This window comes from Nannobrachium achirus (assembly GCF_963921795.1).
Source record: "Nannobrachium achirus genome assembly, chromosome: 9".
Lineage (NCBI taxonomy): Eukaryota > Metazoa > Chordata > Actinopteri > Myctophiformes > Myctophidae > Nannobrachium > Nannobrachium achirus.
In genome coordinates this window covers 36,092,108-36,105,877 of record NC_137818.1, presented here as the reverse complement: position 1 = coordinate 36,105,877, position 13,770 = coordinate 36,092,108, and the positions used below count along the sequence as shown (strand labels likewise).

Here is a 13,770-nt window from a genome sequence, read left to right as displayed (position 1 = left end):
GTACCGTACCATTATACTTGTTGTGATTGTGACACTCACTCTAATGGTTACACTTTTAGGATAGGCTTACAAGCTTTTATTCTGAACCCAAACTTCACCAAGAAACGTTTGATTTCTTCTGTGTCCAGTGGTTCCAGTGGGACAGCTTTTCTCCAGTGCAGCAGTCCAGTGGTTCCAGTGGAACAGCGTCTCTCCAGCCCCAGGGTCCCCAGATGTTAACTCCACATTTAATTAGTAACACAACACAACATGGAGAAAATACAATGACATGAGATTATTTTGTGCTTTAACTATTGAAAAATAGCAGATATACAAGCTCACAGTGGCGGCACTGTGAGAATTAAGGCCCTTCCACCGTGGGCCCTATTAACTCAGTCCCCCCCCCCCCCCCCCCCCCCCCCTTGTGACGCCCCTGCAGCAGGGTGCCTGTATGGGGCCAGAACAGAGCAAGTTAACAACACATCAACAACCACATCACAGCATCTCATTAAATGAGTTGAGATGGGTTGTGAGCAGTAATCAGTCTCATTAAACCAATTCAGCCATGCACTAGTCTTTGGGTCACTGGACTGACAGCTGTCATAAACCGAATACACACTACTACATCATACTGTAAATACAGTCCACATCACACCCACAATACACACTACATCATACTGTAAATACAGTCCACATCACAGCAGAGAACACAATTCAACCGTAATTTTTCTGTAAAGGCGATGGAACTGTAGGACATAATAGATCAAACTGAGTGAAATGACCAGCTCAACGGTATCCAAACCAGTACTACCCAGTATCAAAACCAGTAGCAGTAGAGATTCCATATCACCAATATTTCTACTACCAATGATAATAATAGAATAGGTTAATACGATGATAATTTGTTCATCACCTACCCATAACCCTAAAACTATAGTTTGATTATCTTATCTTATATATACATTCCTCTAAGAGCCGCATCCCACTTCACGCCCCCTTTACATCGACTTCAACTCATAGGTAGTCGTCTAGGACGTAAGGAGTACCGCCCCTAACCCTATGCCGTCCCGCTCATTCGCTAAGCACGAGAGAGAGGAGGCAACAGGGGAGGGGGTGCGGGCAAGCGAGAGAGAGAGAGAGTGAAATTTGACACCACTGTGTTTGCATGTGCCTGCTGCAGAGAAATAGCAGAGGCTTAACACCTTGACGTCCGAAATAGAATGGTGGTTGGTAGATTAGCCGTGACATTTCTATATTGTATTGTGATCTGAGACATAATATTATGTTTATAAACATGACCCCGCAGCCCCTCCATCTTGAACAGCGCTGCTGTTTTTTCTTTTTTTTTCCCCCCCAGGCCAGTAACCTCACCATGATTTCTCGATTTCCAGTTGGGATAGAAATGGGGGTTTTGGCGATCGTCGATGTCCCCGTGCGTTTCGCGTGCGCGATCCTTTCACGTAAATGTCCCCCCGCAAATAGTCCATGTGTGACTGAAGAACAGAACTGAAAAGTTTCGCTAGCATAGCCCCAAGCATGGCTGCAGGAGGAGCTCGAGTGTGTAGACAGTAAACGGATGGGTGGAAGGTGCCTTGGAGAAGGAGAGGCGCTGACGTCACCTCTGCTTCATGCACGGTCTGCATGAGCTATCAGTGCACGAGTGGTGACTAGGGAAGGTTAGACGATCGCCGATTTTCGGATCAAAAGCTTTTATTCCGGTTTTAAAGACAAAGTCCGGGAATGTACGACGTGGCTGAGAGTCCCTGGGGGGATGTGCGATATAGTACGGTTTTAACATTAAGGGGCTCCCCTTGGCTTAGCTGTTAACAGTCACTTCTCTCCAGTGCGTCTGGCGGTCAAATATGTCCAACCGGAAAACGTGCGCTGCGGCACAATAGTTCCGCCACAATAGTCCCCCCCCCCCCCCCCCCCCAATTTTTTTTTCTTTTTTTTTTTAGCGGGCGTGGACTCTAGATGTGAGCGGGCCGAAGGCCCGGGAACCTCTAGTAGTACTACATAATACTACTACAGCAACTGAGAGTATCATCTCATCTATCCCCATCTATAGTATTATCATTCTATTATCATAATGTTGTCACTCATGATTTATCATATGTTATAATCAGAGACAGAAGTTTGAGTCCAAGACCGATCCTGATTTGGAGTCCAATTACAGATTTTGAACCATATTTTGTCAGAACACGCAACATTTTCTAATCAATTTGAGAAATGCTTAAAGTGGTTACAAATCAGGACACATCAGTTTCAAAATTGCCGACAGAGACACACTTCAGCTTGTATTTATCCCAGGTCATCAGTGAGAAAAATGATATGCATTGATTTCGGATATGAAAAGCTGTGAACTCCACAACCTGAAGGGAGTTCTGGTCTCACAAGACAATTTCATTTGGAAAAACTGAATGAAAATGACAAAATAGCAATGGAGACTTTAACATGATGAAATTAGTTGATAAATGAATGAATGTTGAAAAAATAATGTCAGTCCTCCATCAATAGGAATCATGTTTATGTGTAATGTGGTGATGTTTGGAGGAGCTAGATTTATAATCTAAACAAATCCTTTATTGATCCCTGTGGTGAAATTCACGTAAACATAATCAAGATAATTCACTGGTTTATTCTTTATATATTTGGATGGAGGGTTGAGGGTTGAATTCCAGGGTAACATACAGGGAGTAATTCACTTAAAAGCCCTTACTTTAGAACATCACATGTCCTCAGAAAAGATATATAAAACTAAAACTAGACACATTAAATACACACTCGCACACACACACACACACACACACACACACACACACCACGCACGCGCACACACACACACACACACACACACACACACACACACACACACACACACACACACACACAACACACACACACACACACACACACAGTATATTCAAAGTATGTAAAACTTCCCATCTTTCAATTATTTTCCTTCATAAAAAGTTAAAATTTTAGTTTCTTTCGTCAGAAACTAATGAACATTGATACTGACTTTACCAGGCGATGTTTTAAAGTGATTTTAGACGGCGAGAACACTTTTATTCTATCTTCATTCTTTCTCCTTTTATTTCTTTCTCTGGTTATTCCTCTTCTTTGAATTGTTCCTGTTGTTTTATCAATTCCTTGTTCTGTTCTTGTTCTCTCAATCTCTATCTCTCTTTATTTCATTTTATTTGATCATTCAGAATATAAGTTATGTTCTCTCTTCTGTCTTCTCTCCGCTTTCCTTTGAGTCCCTCATTCTATTTAGACAGTGAATTGTCATTCTCTGGTCAGCGAATCCAATGCATCCCCTCTCTCGCTCTCTTTAATTCTTTCTTTCTCTCTTTTGAAGCACTGACTTTGTGTGTTTGTATGTTTTCACTGTCTTTCTTCTCACTCTGCATGACTGGGCCAAAATCACATGAGTGAGGCCAAAGTCCATTGCAAGATTTCCTTTCTTCTGATTGGTCCAAATTCCATCAATCTCTCCAATATTACAGTCAAATACGAATGCCCCAAGTCTTTCATACAGATGCGTCCAAGAATTCTCTCTTATAATTGATCCAAAATCATGTCAATCCTACCGGTATGTAGCAGTGCCAATACCATCAATTGTCTTTCTCTGCTGACTGGTCCAAAGTGATATCAATTTCACAACCCCCAAGCGCTTTCTGTCTCTCTCCTGATTGGTCCAATTGGTGTCATTCTCCTGTTCAGAATGATGCCCCATCACGCCTTCCTTTTATCTCATCACTCTTACTATTGGTCCAAAGAGCCATCAGTCAAATCAAAAGGAGGTCACACAGGTCATCTCGTCGGCCAGGTCCTCCTCATCCCGCCCCCCCGCCCGTTCTGATTGGCTCCTCGTCGCTGTACTGGGTCCCCAGGTCGGTGTTGCTATGGAAACCGCCACTTCCTGTGCCACCCGCCGAACTACTGCCTCTGCTGAGCAGGTCGCTGGCGGCCGACTCCATCTCATCCACGGTCATGTGACATGCGTCTGCGATCTCACGCTTGGCGAAGGCCACAAACTTTGGGTCTCGGGCGTATAAGCCTAAACCTTCTGATATTAACACCTGTAAACAAACACACACAGAGACAGACATACACAGAGACATAAACACTTTATACTACAGTTTTTCAACGTCTCATCCGGGGGGCCAACCAGGGGTCCGAATTGATCCTTACGGGTCTGTAACTATGATTTTCTTAAATGTTGGGACCCCAATCTACACAATCTACAGACCTGTTTATTTGGACCCCCTGGTGGTCCCCAGACCTGATGTTGAGAACCAGTGCCTTACACCAGACCTACTGTATAGGAACGTTCACTCATAAGTCTGGGGTGTTTATTGTATTGTTTTTGCGTACAAACATGGCATAATGCAGCTTTAACGTGTTTCGGCCAGACAACTTAAGCACTCAAGTAAATGACCCTACATGCAAATACGGACCGAAAGTTTTGGCTATAACCTTCTGGTTTAACCAAGAGACTGAAACAATCAATGAACTTACGATACATTTTGCATTTGTGCCTGTAACTTTCAGTACATTCTAACAGCAGTAAAGACTCACCGCCTCCACCAGGCTGTCAGCTGAGCCTCTCTTCTCACTGTAGTGAGAACCGAGCTGGCTGGGAACACGCAGGGTAGTGTAGGACACTGTAGGACACACAGACAGTGTAATTATTAAATTTAGGCCTCGAATTATTGAATGCTTTAACCAGTGAAAAATAGCAGATATACAAGCTCACAGCGCGGCACCGAGTGCCGCGCTGCGAGCTTGTAGATCTGCTATTTTTGAAAAAGTCGTGAAAATGTGTGCAAATCTAACAGAGTTAGCATAGCAGGGGCTGCTGGTAAGCCGGGCAACTATTCTATGAGATCGCTGTTTTCGGCTTGATGTTTTGCGTCCTTTGTACCCAGATATACTCCAGTGTCTCCTCAGCTGTGAATTCTACCAAACCATCCATGTTTGTTGGCCGATTTAGTCTATGTTTGACATGTTGAATTCCTAAAGCAGCGAGGTTGCTTACGATGACAGTTCAGAGCACTTTAGTTTGCGCTGATTGGTCTGGTAGCCATGTTATCACTCCTAGGGCTGATATCGTCCATTTCCCCCCACCCAGGGCCAATAAGCGTGTATGTGATATTACTGTATAAGAATTAGGGGTGTAACGATAGTAACTGTATTGAAATATCGGTTTTAACTTAAAAAATCGAAGTAGCCTACCGGTATATCGAAATGAAAACAGATAAAATCGAATCGTATCGTTTTATTTTGTATCGTATCGAATCGGCAGTGCAAAGAATCGATTGTATCGATACTACCTACTTGTGCATTTTATTTAGCATTTTTAAGAAGAAACATTTAAAAGGAGGGGTTTAATTACTTTTCCTTTCCATATAGCTACACTGGTCTATCGATAAATGTGTTTAATCTCTGGGTTCATGTCAAGGTGCAGGTTTGTCAATACACAATGACCATGTATTTGGCAGATAATCACTGTGTTTTAATATTTATATCCATAATAATACATGTTTCCCTTAAAAACCTGCACTATCCACACCTTTCACACAGATTTAATTTCTTTGCTAAATAGTTACTATATCGATTTTAAATCATTGAATCGAATCGTATCGTATCACCATGAATGAATCAATATCGTCCATGTATCGTATCGTCAACCATGTATCGTGATATGTATCGAATCGCAATTAAAATGTATCGTTACACCCCTAATAAAAATATATTATTATGTACGGGACAGTAACAGAGGTCAGCAGGTGTTTGTTCATCTTTTTCTTATACAAATAATAGGACAGGTGTAGGGTTAGGTTGTAAGGCAAGGCAAAGCAATTTCATTTCTATAGCACTTTTCAACATCATGTACTACTCTGTATGTCACAACACAACTAATTAGGTTTATTGTATTGACGTGGATGCGTGTGTGTGTGTGTGGTTGTGTGTGCCTGTTTTATTGCGACCGTAGGGAGCAGTTACAACAAAAGCCTGCAGCAGTTGTCAGTCTGTCACGCTAATCAACAACTGCTCAGTCAGTTGTGTCTTTGCGCACTCGTCTCGTCACTGATTGCTGCCCACACACACACTCAGTCAGCTGTGTGTGTTTGCGCCAATCGCCTCTGATTGCTGGCCACACACACACACACACACACACACACACACACACACACACACACACACACACACACACACACACACACACACACACACACACACACACACACTCTTTTTTCTTTTTTTTGGTGAAAGTCACAATTTAAGGACTGACGGTCGCCACTCGCCATTATGGTGTTTTACTTGTGTATAACAGACATTAAAGTATATAATGCACATGAGATATACAATGTATCATTTCACCAGTCAGATGACTCCTACCTGATGACCCTGACGGGGCACCGTACCAGCCTGGTCTGGAGGCGGGGCCTGGTACACTGGCCCCTCCCCCTGCTAGACACAAGAAGTGATGATAACAAACTATTAATATGCTTAATATTAATCAAATACAGTACAATAAAATACTGAATAATATATGTTAATTGAAAGAAAGTTGATGTATTAATCAAATAGAGTAATCAAAAAGAATGATCAAATATGACCGATATCATAATCAGTGGTTCTCAAAGTGGATTCCAGGTACTCTGTGGGTTCCGTTACGGGGGTCTAAATTGACCCATACAAGTCTGTAACTCTGAAAGTGTACAAATGGAACCAAATTTGGTTCCATTTGGACACTGTCAGAGTTAAGGTCCGGGAAACCATGAAATGTAAAAGTTTTAGAAACACTGTGTCATAATTGATTATGGCCAACATATTACCTCCTCTTCCTGCTCCTGCTCTGTCTACGCCTCTCTTCTTGGCCTGCCTTCCTCCTCGGCCTCCTCCTCCTCCCCCCCAGGCCTGGCCCTCCTCCTCCTCCACCAGGATGAGAGGAGCGTAGAGGAGGCGCCCGCGGCGGGGGGAGGGGTTGGCCCAGGAGGAGCACCGTGACTCATAGCTGCCATATGTCTGGTGGAGGAGAGAGCGAGAGAGAGGAGATCCAGAGTTTTATTAATGGAAGCAAAAAAAGTGTGTGTGTGTGTGTGTGTGTGTGTGCGTGCGTGCGTGTGTGCGTGCGTGCGTGCGTGCGTGCGTGCGTGCGTGCGTGCGTGCGTGCGACCATTGCATACATTATGCGATGATGATTATTATGGTACATTTTATGTTATGATGTGCTGAAATGTTTTACTGTACAGTATATGCATTCATTTCCTTTCTTTAGACCACATGCACCTATGTATGCTACTCTGCTTAACTTCAGTAAAAGTTTGAACCAGAGGCTGCATCCGCGTGTTTTGTGTGGGAATACCAAGGTGAACAGTACAGCCTACAGATTCTATGTTCCCCATTTACATTACAATTAGTGTTAATGAAAGCGGGGAACATAGACTCCGGGGAACATAGATACGCTCTGCTTTTCCTTTTACAACTAACTATATACAGTATGAGGGACAAATCCCTTACCAGTATAGTTGAAATTGAGAAATAGATATTGTGAGGACCAACATGATGGGAGTTAAGATTCTATTTACACTTTGTTGCGCGACACCGTCCTACAATTACTCAGGCATTGGGGTTAAAATGGCAAAACATTGTAAAACTGGCATTTATAAAAGGTGTACCTGTGCTGTTGGGTTGTAGGTTCCAGGGGGCGGCAGGTCATCTCCACTCTCCTGCCGCCTCAGACAGTGGATGTTAAAGGACGGCTTACGACCTGACACAGTCACATAAAACAAACACACCCTGTCTATTTCAGAATAGTACCGAGCATTTGAAGGACTCAGTTTGATATGCACTAGGCCACGGACACAAATTGGATTACATTTTAATCTCTGGGACGCAAATCTACAATGTAAACTCTTCAGTGTTTATTTAACTGATAGTGTACAAATGGAACCAAAGGGACCCATATTTGAGACACGCTCAGAGTTACAGAACCATAGGGGTCCCATTCTAGTATTGATTTAATATTGATCTCAGGATTACATTTTATATTGTAGGAAATCCTATTTAATTGAATTAGATTTTATTATATACAAATTCTGTACAGTACCTGTCTACAAATTCACAATGAAAATATTTCAGAGACATTTTGTTGCCATAATGGTGCTGGGATGACTGGAAGGGACTGGAGTTCACACTGAGTCTAAAATATGCATATAATGGGGGCGCCAATGACTGAGTGGTTAAGACGCGTACCATATAGGTTCTGACAGCAAGTTCCGGGTTCGATTCCAGAGCTCACTGACTCTTTCCCTGTTTCCTGTCAATATCCACTGTACCATCAAATAAAAGCAGAAAAGTCCCCAAAATAATGTCTTTAAAATGTGCAGTGATGGCCCCGGACCGCTGGCCTGGTGGTCCGGGCACCTAGGCTCCTATGTAACCTGACAGGTTCGATCCCGACAAGATTTACTGCATGTCCTCTCCACCTCTCTCTCTCTCTCCCTGTTTCCTGTCATTCGACACTATAAGCTATAAATAAATGCATAAAAGCACCCCAAAAATATAGTAGAAAAATGTGCAGTGATGTCATCACCTGTGGGCGTGGCCGGAAGTAGGCGTCTCCTGGTCGTCCGCCTTCCCTCACCATAGCCGTTGTCAAAGCTACTGTTGCTATAGCCGTGTCCATCGTAGTGGTCTTGGTACATGGAGGGGTCGTCATGGTAACGTCTGAGACACACACACACACACACACACACACACACACACACACACACACACACACACACACACACACACACACATTAAGACAGGGGGTTCCAGGCCCGGATCGCTGGCCTAGCGATCCGGGCACTTAGTCGTGTTCCCGACAACCTTTGCTGCGTGTCTCTCCCCGTCTCGCTCTCCCTCTTTCCTGTCCACCTTCACTTAAACTATCAATAAAGGCAGAAAATCCCCCAAAACTAAACAAAAGACAGGGGGTTCCCAAAGCTGAAAAACCCAAAAAAAAGAGATCTTCCCAGGGCTTACAAAATATACATTAGGAATTAAATGCCATATTTTTTTAAATAATTGTAAACGTCAGAATTTCTAGGAATTTTTATTTTCTGAAAAAGGAACGGGATACATACCCATGACCCATTAGACAGGCCCTATGTTTCAGGAAACAATGCATTATGGTGGATTCATATTTCGTCACACTACACAAAAATATCTGTTTCCCCGACTGCTACAGTCATTTCAGACCTACAGTATAAGCTCATGATGCGAGGCCGTCGTGCGACTAAGAAAAGGGCTTTACTGAAGCAACAACTGTACCTGTCTGTGGAGATGACGCTGTCGTTGTCCTCCTCTCTGCTGTAGTAACCTGTCTCTCCTCCATAAGCATCCATCCCTCCCTCCGTCACTCCATTCCTACGATACCCTGCACGGCTATCCCTGGACTCTCTCCTGTCAGTCACACACACACGCACACGCACACACACACACACACACACACACACACACACACACACACACACACACACACACACACACACACACACACACACACACACACACAGGTTTGTATTACTATACTTGAGAGGACATCAACAGTTTTAGGACATCAATAATTAATTTCCTTGCTAGAAATATGGAGATACAAGGTTTTTGCCTACAAAGCAACGACATGTCATGTACTCCAGAGCCAGACCATGAAGAGCCCCGCCCCTACCTTCTGTGAGGGGCGTGTTCTAGCAGACCGTTCTTCACTGCAGGCTGGTGTTGGTTTATAGGCCTCGGGTTGTCGTCTCCACGACGACGGAGGTCTTCAGCCTCAGAAGCCACGCGATGAACCAGACCCCCGTTAGATACACAACCTGGAACACATATCACTAGTATTATTGTTAATAATAATAATAAAAATAATAGCTGGTATTTGTATAGCAGCTTTCAAGAGACCCGGATGCTTTACATCAAGATAGAAAGACAAGGAGCAACCAACCAATCAAGCAACCAACCAAGCAACCAACAAACAAACAACAAACAAACAAAACTAGTTGACATAGGCCTGAGAGAATAGATGTCTTTTCAAGGCAGCCTTAAAAGTGTCCAGAGTTTAAAGGAGGCATACAGACCAAAATAGGACCCCCCCTGAATGAGAATGTTTCCCCAGACCTTCTTACCTGGTTAGGTTGATATGCCTCAATTCTGCCCCTGTTCTGAGATCTGTAGATTAGTCCCCACTGCTAAAACGGGCGTATCACCTCTATCCAAAAGCGCACATTTCGGCCGCTTCAAAAGATTTTTTTTTTTAATGAATCGTCCAGACATGCTTCCTAGACATACCAGACACGCTGTTGTAGCCTGTGAAGGGTTAATAGCCTGTTTACCAGGGCTAAGGAAAGCAAATGCTGCCTCGAGCTCTCGCGAGATTTCGCGAGACTTCCGCTCTAGCTCTCAGACCTGAGGCAGGAAGTGGCCGTTCTCATTGCTTTGTTTACATCAATGCACGGAGTGCCTCGCTAAAACACTGTGTGTGGTGACTGTAGGAAGCATGTATGGACGATTCCTAAAATATTTTCTTGTTTGGAAGCGGCCGAAATGTGCGCTTTTGGATAGAGGTGATACGCCTGTTTTAGCAGTGGGGACTAATCTACAGATCTCAGAACAGGGGCAGAATTGAGACATATCAACCGAACCAGGTAAGAACGTCTGTGGAAACATTCTCATTCAGGGGGGGTCCTATTTTGGTCTGTATGCCTCCTTTAAGCATGAAGAATCTCCATTGGGAGAGTTCCTTGATACTGATATGATACTGATATGATACTGATATGATACTGACCATGATACTGATATGATGCCGTCCATGATGCTGACCATGATACTAACCATGATACTGACATGATACTGAGTAACCATGATACTGACATGATACTGACATGATACTGACATGATAATGACATGATACTGACATGATACTGACATGATACTGACATGATAATGACATGATACTGACATGATACTGACATGATACTGACATGATAATGACATGATACTGACATGATACTGACCAAGATACTGACATGATAATGACATGATACTGACCATGATACTGACCATGATACTGACCATGATACTGACATGATAATGACATGATACTGACCATGATACTGACATGATAATGACATGATACTGACCATGATACTGACATGATACTGACCATGATACTGACATGATAATGACATGATACTGACCATGATACTGACATGATACTGACCATGATACCTACCATGATACTGACCATGATACTGACCATAATACTGACCTGATACTGACCATGACACCTACATGATACTGACATGATACTGACCATGACACTGACACATGATAAATATAGAGCCAACTCAGGTCCTGTTTACCAAGTCTAGTTAAATACAAATTAAAAGAATGATACTAGGGACTGTAACCAACGGTTACCAGTAGGAGTGGTGGCCATAGAGCTGCGTCGATCATTGTCTCCAAGAGTGGTTGCCATGGAGCCGCGACGATCCTTGTCTCCAAAATCATTCTCATTCTGGAAAGGGAGAGAGAGATAGAGAGATAGAGAGAGAGAGCGATAAATGGCATGTAGTGGGGAGGGGATTGGGGATTGGAGAAGGATGGAGAGAGGGAAAGAGAGATGACGAGGCAGAAGGAGGCAGGGAGTGAAGATAGAGAGACAGAAAGACAGGAGTGTTTTCATCATGATGGTCAGACAAAGTACTCAACCCCAAGACTTGAGTCAAATACTACTACAAGTGAAAGTTGCTCAATCAAATTCCTACTTTATGCTATATTAAAATGTAAACATTTTCCCCAAAGAAAAATCAAAGATTTTTTTCAGAGTAGAAATGGGGCTTTAGTAAGAGGGGGCAGACATACCTTGTATGGCGCTTCTTCCTCCTCAGACAGCTGGTCTTCCTCTAGGTCCTCATTAAAGTCTTCATTTAGAGCCAGCCTCATCTCTGGACCCAAATCCTGAAGAGTCTTCAGACCAGCTTTACACAACTGCACGCACACATGCATGCGTGCACGCACACACACACATAAATGCACACACACACACACAAAACGCATATAGTTTACACACACGCACGCGCGCACGCACGTGCACACACACACACACACACACACACACACACACACACACACACACACACACACACACACACTCACACTCACACTCACACTCACACACACACACACACACACACACACACACACACACACACACACACGCTTGCGTACCTGCATAGCTGATGGGTTGCTGGACTCTTCCTCTCCAGTCAACCCTCCTCTCTCCTTCCTCTTCCTGAACTTCCTGAAATAGTCCTGGATCAGAAACGTTGCGTAGAACTTCCCTACAGTCACTTCCTCCTCTGGAGAGAGAGAGAGAGAGAGAGAGAGAGAGAGAGAGAGAGAGAGAGAGAGAGAGAGAGAGAGAGAGAGAGAGAGAAAGTCAGCATCACTACAACTCCTGTGGTAAACACTAGAACAGAGGTTCTCAACCTTTTTAGGCTGTGACCCCCAAAATAAACATATTTGAACTGGGGACCCCCACCCTGACAAGCACTTGGAATTGTATGTATTACATTTAATGTTAATAGGGCATTAACCAAAAAGTCGACGGTCAACAAGTCAACTTCATTAACACGACTCCCACCTGTCAATCCCACTGATTGACAGGCTGAACTGCAATGTGTCAGAAGTCAGAGCAGAACCTGCAAACTTTATTGTTTAGGATAAATGCAGCATCATGTATGCTTATCATTATCCAATGTTGCTGGTTGCAATGGAACCTATAATATTAACATCAAAACAAAAGCTGTACATTACAGGGAGAAAGGGTTGCTTTATGCTATTCTATGAAGTCCAGAGGTAGGTTTGTTTTTCATGCAAAGGTGTCAGCTGAGAAGAGGGTAAACTGAATCTAAACTGGACAGGAAAAGAACCAGAAGCCCCAGATGCACAACTGCTCAAAAGAACCAGAGTCACCTTACAGGTCCTCAGTTTGGCTGTTTCCTTAAATAGCAACCACAAAATACCAGGCAGTGTCATCAGCAACAGTGAATAGGCAACTCTGTCTCTGTGATGCTGGCCTTAGAGGCAGACTTGCAAAGAAAAAGCCATATCTGATCCAAACCATCTGTCTCTGTGATAGTGGCCTCAGAGGCAGACTTGCAAAGAAAAAGCCATATCAGATCCAAACCATACAGAACTAAGCTACTGTATGCAACACCTATTTGGTGAAGACACTGGAAGCTGGAATACTAGTCTTTTATGGACAAGCTTACCTAACCCTAACTTACTGTAGTAGTACTAGTAGTGGTATAATTAATGCCCTACTTCATCATAGTCCATTTACAAGCTTGACTGAATTCACAATTTTTAAGTAATATAATAACAAATTACGGTTTTGGACATACAAGGTTTCCATCCAAAATAGTAGTAAGCTAATTAGTAAGTAGCTGTAGTGGTGGTGGTGGTGCTGCTAGTAGAAGTACCTTCATGTGGAGGTATTACTAATTAGTAAGCAGCAGTAGTGGTGGTGGCGGCGCTAGTAGAAGTACCTTCATGTGGAGGTATTACTAACCAGTAAGACTCCCTAATCGGGAGATAAGCGACCGTTGGCCGCTTATCTCCACAAATAGGCCAAAAGTTTGTTTTACCAATTATTACACTCTATGTGAACATTTACATCAACAAATCCCAAGTACTATGCAGAACGACCCATTTCAAGTTTTTAATGTACAA

General features: G+C 43.3%; 1 protein-coding gene across 1 annotated transcript in view; it reads right to left on the bottom strand.

Annotated features, from left to right (window-relative positions):
* Positions 1-3,778: 3,778 nt before the first annotated feature.
* The window catches only part of LOC308290810 (voltage-dependent L-type calcium channel subunit alpha-1D-like), a gene marked incomplete at its 3' end in the record, with an annotated part of 44,755 nt that continues 34,763 nt past the window's right edge, over positions 3,779-13,770 (bottom strand). Inside the window, 12 exon segments of the mRNA XM_080732721.1 lie at positions 3,779-3,838; positions 3,840-4,067; positions 4,567-4,652; positions 6,391-6,462; positions 6,831-7,020; positions 7,674-7,765; positions 8,591-8,724; positions 9,313-9,444; positions 9,710-9,854; positions 11,455-11,551; positions 11,899-12,024; positions 12,265-12,395. Of these exon segments, the coding sequence (XP_080588847.1) occupies positions 3,779-3,838; positions 3,840-4,067; positions 4,567-4,652; positions 6,391-6,462; positions 6,831-7,020; positions 7,674-7,765; positions 8,591-8,724; positions 9,313-9,444; positions 9,710-9,854; positions 11,455-11,551; positions 11,899-12,024; positions 12,265-12,395 (1,493 nt within the window).